Raw genomic sequence first — 6835 nt, 5'->3', positions numbered from 1 at the left:
AGTTAAGATTTAGTAAATAAAGCAAAAATAGTAATAATAAATTGTGTTAAATAAAACCTAACAGCAACTAATCCAATTAAAATTAAATCAGAGCAAATATCTAAATCAGATTTGAAAATTCAGTCCTTTCTTAGATTTCATATCTAAAAATAAAAAACACCTTATTTCTTCAAATTTAAATTTATTTAATTATACCAACAAAAAAAAAAATCTAAAACGTAATCAATCAAATAAATATTTTTAATTTAATTTAATAATATCCCAAATTTTTCTCTTTATAAGGAGGAGCAGTGACCATTAATTTTTCAGAGAGTAAAAAGTACTGATAATTTCTCCGAGAGTGAAATTTACTGATAATTTCTCCGAGAGTGAAATTTACTGATAATTTCTCCGAGAGAGTGAAAATATCTCAGAGAGAGTGAAAATACTGAAAGATGAACATTCCTACTAATTTCGTCTTTATGTTGTTCGGGTTGTTATTTTGGTCAATATCACCAGTTATTGCTATCAAAAAGGTAATGTCGTTTGCTTTATGTCAGATAAAAGCCTAATGTTTTTTTTTTATTTTTTTCAACCCTAATTTTATTTTTTTTGGATTTCAGTCCTATATTGTGTTATTAGGATCTCATTCACATGGGTTAGAGGTATCAGCCGTAGATCTTCAAAGAGTGGTCCATTCCCATCACAAATTGCTCGGATCCTTCTTGGGCAGGTTTGAAGTTTGATTTTTTTTTTTTTTTTGTTATTTATTATTATTATTTTGAATTAACAAAAATGGAAAATCTTCAGTTCTAAGAAGGCAAAAGATGCAATTTTTTACTCGTATAAGAACCACATAAATGGGTTTGCAGCCATTCTAGATGAGGAGGAGGCCACTGAACTTGCAAGTAAATACCAAACTATTTTAACTTTAATATATATTTATATATATTTAAATAATAATTAATAATAATTTATGGGACAGAGCACCCAGAAGTAGCAGCAGTTTTGCCAAACAAAGCTAAAGAGTTACACACAACTCATTCATGGGAGTTCATGCATTTGGAGAAGAATGGTGTTATTCCCTCTTCTTCTCCTTGGAGGAAGGCTAGATTTGGAGAAGATGTTATTATCGCCAATCTTGACTCAGGTAAATATATATTATCTTTTACTCATTCATATAGAGTTGTTCGAGTTAGTAGATTCTATTTGGGTTCGGGTAAATTAAAAAATTAGGTAAATTAATTTTTTATTTTGTTAAAAAAAAAAAAAAAAATAGGTGTATGGCCGGAGTCCAAGAGTTTTGGAGAACAAGGCATAGTTGGAGGTGTGCCATCGAGGTGGAAAGGAGGCTGCACAGATAAAACCCCTGATGCAGTGCCTTGCAACCGGTACCATTGTTAATCATAATTTGATATTTTATTATTATTTTTAATTCAAATTAAAGGGTGATTAACTCCATTGATTATGATTAACACAGGAAATTAATCGGAGCAAAGTATTTCAACCAGGGGGCACTCGCGTACTTGAAATCCCAAAATTTAATGGACGAACTCCCATTGATCGTCAACTCCACACGCGACTACAAAGGTCATGGATCCCACACGCTGTCGACGGCTGGCGGCAGTTATGTCTCCAACGTTAGCGTGTCCGGTATCGGAACTGCCAAGGGCGGCTCTCCCAAGGCCCGCGTCGCTGCCTATAAGGTCTGCTGGCCGCTTCCTAACATTGGTGGCTGCTTTGACGCCGACGTTGCCGAGGCATTTGATCATGCCATCCACGACGGCGTCGATGTCCTTTCGCTTTCCATCGGCAGTCCACCAGCCGAATACTATGATGATATCATTGCCATTGGTTCCTTTCATGCAATAAAGAAAGGAATCCCCGTTGTGTGCTCCGCCGGAAACTCCGGCCCGAGCATGGCGACTGCTTCTAATATTGCTCCGTGGATTTTGACAGTCGGGGCTAGCACTTTGGACCGTGAATTTCAGGCGCCCATTGAACTTGGGAACGGACAACGCTTCACGGTTTGTTTGAAAATATTTAGTCATGAATTACAGTTTCCATATATGATAGGAAAATATTTAGATATTTGTCTTCCATTATTGCTTAACATAATATCATATTTGTCCTCGTTTGGTTGAACATAAAATTTGTTCTCGGTGATTAGGGGTCGAGCCTTTCGAATCCATTAGCGGGAAGAAAGCTATACCCATTGATAACGGGAGCTCAGGCGAAAGCGACGACCGCCTTTGCCCAGGACGCCATTCTCTGCAAGCCGGAAACGTTGGATCATTCTAAAGTGAAAGGGAAGATCTTGGTTTGCTTGAGAGGGGGTTCTTCGAGAATTGACAAAGGAATGCAAGCCCTCTTCGCCGGTGCTGTCGGAATGATTCTCTGCAATGATAGGTTTAGTGGATTTCAAATCATGGCCGATCTCCATGTTCTTCCAACTTCCCATATCAATTACAATGACGGCCAAGCTGTTTTCTCGTACATCTATTCCACGAAGTAAAAAAATTACAATTTCTTTACTTCTTTATGAATCTTTGTCGGAATCTTTCTCTAATTGTTGTTGTTTTTGACAGAAATCCGATGGGATATTTGATCCCGCCGTCGTCTAAAGTTAATACCAAACCTTCTCCAACAATGGCGGCTTTCTCCTCCAGAGGACCCAACATCGTTTCACCGGAAATTATCAAGGTTTGGTTATGAATTACGACACCCTTTTGAGATTATCAAGAACAGAGCTCATGAGTTTCTAATTCTTTGCAGCCAGACGTGACAGCGCCGGGAGTGGACATAATCGCGGCATTCTCCGGCGCCGTGAGCCCAACAGGGGAGCCATTCGACAACAGAGCAGTTCCATACATAACAATGTCGGGGACCTCCATGTCCTGTCCCCATGTCTCTGGCATTGTCGGCCTCCTCAAAGCTCTCCACCCCGAATGGAGCCCTGCTGCCATCAAATCTGCCATAATGACCTCCGCCAGAGTTAGTGACAACACAATGAACCTCATGCTCGACGGCGGCTCCCCTATCTTTGCTCCAGCCACCCCGTTCATATATGGGTCAGGGCACATCCGCCCCACTGGCGCCATGGACCCCGGCCTTGTCTACGACCTTTCCCCCAACGATTACTTGGAATTCCTCTGCGCCAGCGGCTACAAGGAGAAGAACCTTCGAGTATTCGCCGATGGCAATTTCAAATGCCCTGTTTCTGGTTCTATTTTGAACTTTAATTACCCTTCTATTGGGGTTCAGAACTTAACTGGGAGTGTCACCGTTTCTAGAAGGCTGAAGAATGTTGGCATGCCGGGGGTTTATAGAGTTAGAGTCGAGCGGCCGGAAGGAGTTCAGGTTTCAGTGAAGCCAAGCGTTTTGAAGTTTGAGAAGATTGGAGAGGAGAAGGGGTTTGAATTGACGATGACAGGAGCTGTGGCGGAGGGTCAAATTAGTTACGGTACGTTGATTTGGACCGACGACAAGCACTTTGTTAGGAGCCCAATTGTTGTTTCTTCTGGCTTTTTCTGAACCCATTTTATTAGGAGGGTTACTAGAGTTCTAAGTTTTGGTTTTTTTGTTGCTGAAATCATATAGGTTTGTTTTTTTTTTTTCTTTCTTTCTTTAGGATATGAATTAGTTCTTAGGAATTCTTTCTTTTTATTTTAAACATTTCCCCCTTTTTCCTTTTTAGTTAATCCATTGTTTTAGTTTAATCCATTGTTGAAACAAACAATTTCTTTTCATCTATCTGTTTCATAAGTCTCTTTTGGGACAGTGCCCAAATCTTTACGTCTTTCGTGTGGATTAGAATTTACCCGACAATGAATTTTGTTACCGGGGCTTGCCACCTGCTCCCCTGTTATCAGGTCATCAGTCCATACATGGTCTTAAGACTTTGCGGGTGGTAATTTTTCTGCTACCATCATGTTAGGCCTTTTGAGCTTATTCGTATTTTAATTGAAGAGAGGTTACCAAGAGATAGATACAGGTGATAGAAAAAAAAGAGACAAGTTCCTAATTCCAAATATAGTGTGAGAGGGGCCAAACTTGGATGGAGTTTCCATTTCCAAGTACTGGGGAAGAATCTTTTTGTAACAACTTGAAATTTTTGTAACAACTTGAAATTTTCTATTTACATATCATAAATATTGAATGCGGAAATACTTCATTTAAAGTTTCATAAAATTCAACCTTCAGCTAAAAACACAGCCATAGACGTGTTTCGAAAACACTTTTAAAAATGACACAAAATAAATAAATAAATAAATAAACGTTTAAATTAAAAACATCCTATCCTAGGAAAAATAAATACATGAATTGGGTTGATGTTTTTTAGGGAAGTTCAAAATAAAGTCATGAGAGCTTATGCCCAAAGTGGACAATATGATACAATTGTGAAGGCTTGTGGTTACTCATTTGGTATAGAGCCACATAGCAATTTCGTTATGCTTATGAAAAATTCTGCCAAATAAATTTGGGACACTATGAAGGTTCTTATGCTTATGGAAACTTTGCTCAACAGAATATTGTATGATGGTCTTTGGTGGAGATTTAAGATAGCTGGAAATTGGTCTTTTGTTGAGATGGTTGAGGAGTGTTAGGAGAGAGTTTCACATTGGCTAGGTCTATTGTTAGGAGAGAGTTTCACATTGGCTAGGTCTTTTAGGAAGCTCAAAGCAAAGACATCAGAGGGAGGGTGAGTCTTTTGTTGAGATGGTTAAGGAGTGTTAGGAGAGAGTTTCACATTGGCTAGGTCTATTGTTAGGAGAGAGTTTCACATTGGCTAGGTCTTTTAGGAAGCTCAAAGCAAAGACATCAGAGGGAGGGTGAGTCGTGAGTCTGGACCGTGTAGTCAAAATATACTACTAACCAAATTATGAAAATAAGATAAAATCTACTAAATAAACTTCGTATAAAGACAGAATTGAAATTAATTTTAAAATTAACATTAATACCCCTAAATAGACTGGAAAAAACTTAAAAACTTGGAGATAATTATAAAGTATAGATAAACGGCTATATATTGACAGTAAGAACTCTTTAATTTTTTTATAAAGTTTGAAGGTGTTAATAATATGATAAAGTTTCATGTTTTTTTTAATTACTTGAAGGATATTAATTAAACTTTTTAAAGTTCAAGTGTATTTTTAAAACAAATTAAAGGTTTTCATCCAAAACTAATAAAAAAAAGCTTTAAAATTAGTTCCTATATTTTAATTATATATATATATATATATATAAAGCTTTAAAAAATAAATATTTTGAAAAAAAAAAAAAAACAAACAAAAACTCCTCACTTTATTACTATCTGATTTTTTGGTTTTTTTTTAGAAATTATATTTATTTTCTCATAATTCTGATTTAACCATTTAAAATGAGTACTCATTTAAAATTTAAAAATATTCGTAAAAAAATAGATAACAAATAAAAAAGAAGTCTTAAATAAATAAATAAGGTTTACAAATTTTGATGACCCAAAATTTTCTGTAACGATCAGAAATTTTATTTCTGTAACGACTTGAAATTTTCTACTTAATTTAAGGTCGCTATTGTATGCATATCATAAATATTGAATGCGAAAATACTTAATTTAAATTGTCATAAAATATGACCTTCAGTTAAAAACAAAGCACGGACTTACGTGTTTCAAACGATAAATAAAATAAATAAACTTTTAAATTAAAAACATCCTATCCTAGTCTAAGTTTAAGAAAATAAATACGAGTACCCTATGCATGTGTCATAGTCTCGAGTTGCGATCCTGTCGTGAATGCCTTACCTTAACCTGAAATAAAGGTAGCGCGTGACTTGAGTATTTTAAGAAATACTTAGTGAGTGGCTCCACTATTGGGGGTTAAATGCAAGAACATGTGAATGTAATGACGGGACCTATCATATCAGTCTATTTTTCCTACGGCACTATTCTAATGAGAAACTTGGATGTGTACCATATACTCTACACACAGCCCATACGTGCGAGTATGGGCTCACAAGACAGTTCGCACACAGCTGGACCCTTTTTCTTATCGGGCGAGCCTTCTCTGGTAGCTCAACTTTTGCTAGATACCCATTAGAATTAGTAACCGTCACGACAACATTATGTAAAACATAACGAAACTTCGCCTGCCTAATGGATGTACGCGTCCGTACACTCGTGATGGAATAGGTGTATCCCCAAATGCATGAGCACACATAATGCATGAGGTCCCAAATTGATTTAGATTCATCTCTGATCAATAAAGAAACTAGCATTAATTCATCAGTGAAACCAAAGCCTGATTCCTATTCCTTCCGAAGCAACTCCATTCTTCGTTAGAGTGGTTGGTTCTTTCGACTGTTCACCTACTGAATTACACATTCTATCCACTGAGAAATAGAATAGGCTTTTTTTAGCTCCTTTCTTAGTCACCTGATTTGGCACCAGCCAAAGGAGTACTGTTCATATTTCTGCTAGTGACGGGGGTGTGATCAAGTCAAACAAAGACTTAGCACTAAAGCACCTTCGCTCCTGTCCTTTAAGTCGACTCCAGTGGACTCTGAGCTTATAAGTCGGTTCGAATAAAAGCCTGTCAGAGAATTCAGTCTGATTTTCCGAGAAGTTGCCGATCGAGGATAATGCAACGAGGTGTTTTCTAATGTAATGATCATTCTAAGATTTCCACTGTTGAAATAGAAGTACAATCTACTAAAAGAGTCAGAACACTAGTGAACCAGTCTTAAGGATTGGGACTTGGCTCCTTCGTAAAGAAGAACAAGCGAAACGATACCTAGATCCGGCTGGGAAACAACAATGTTGCTTAGGTTACATTGGAAATCAGTACTGAAACCATTTTCTTCTATTTTCCACTAA

General features: G+C 37.0%; 1 protein-coding gene across 1 annotated transcript; it reads left to right on the top strand.

Moving 5' to 3' along the window:
* Positions 1–434: 434 nt before the first annotated feature.
* Positions 435–3559, top strand: LOC111783568 (subtilisin-like protease SBT5.4). Its single transcript, XM_087120762.1, has 9 exons — positions 435–515; positions 603–712; positions 790–887; positions 965–1129; positions 1259–1370; positions 1460–2006; positions 2150–2490; positions 2568–2682; positions 2755–3559. Exons 1-9 carry the CDS (start codon positions 435–437, stop codon positions 3511–3513), a joined length of 2328 nt encoding a protein of 775 aa, XP_086976888.1. The 3' UTR covers positions 3514–3559.
* Positions 3560–6835: the final 3276 nt, after the last annotated feature.

Source organism: Cucurbita pepo, chromosome 20 (assembly GCF_057944985.1).
Source record: "Cucurbita pepo subsp. pepo isolate OVF chromosome 20, ASM5794498v1, whole genome shotgun sequence".
Taxonomy (NCBI): Eukaryota; Viridiplantae; Streptophyta; class Magnoliopsida; order Cucurbitales; family Cucurbitaceae; genus Cucurbita; species Cucurbita pepo.
The sequence above is the reverse complement of the archived record's forward strand: the minus strand, read 5'-3'. Positions and strand labels throughout refer to the sequence as shown.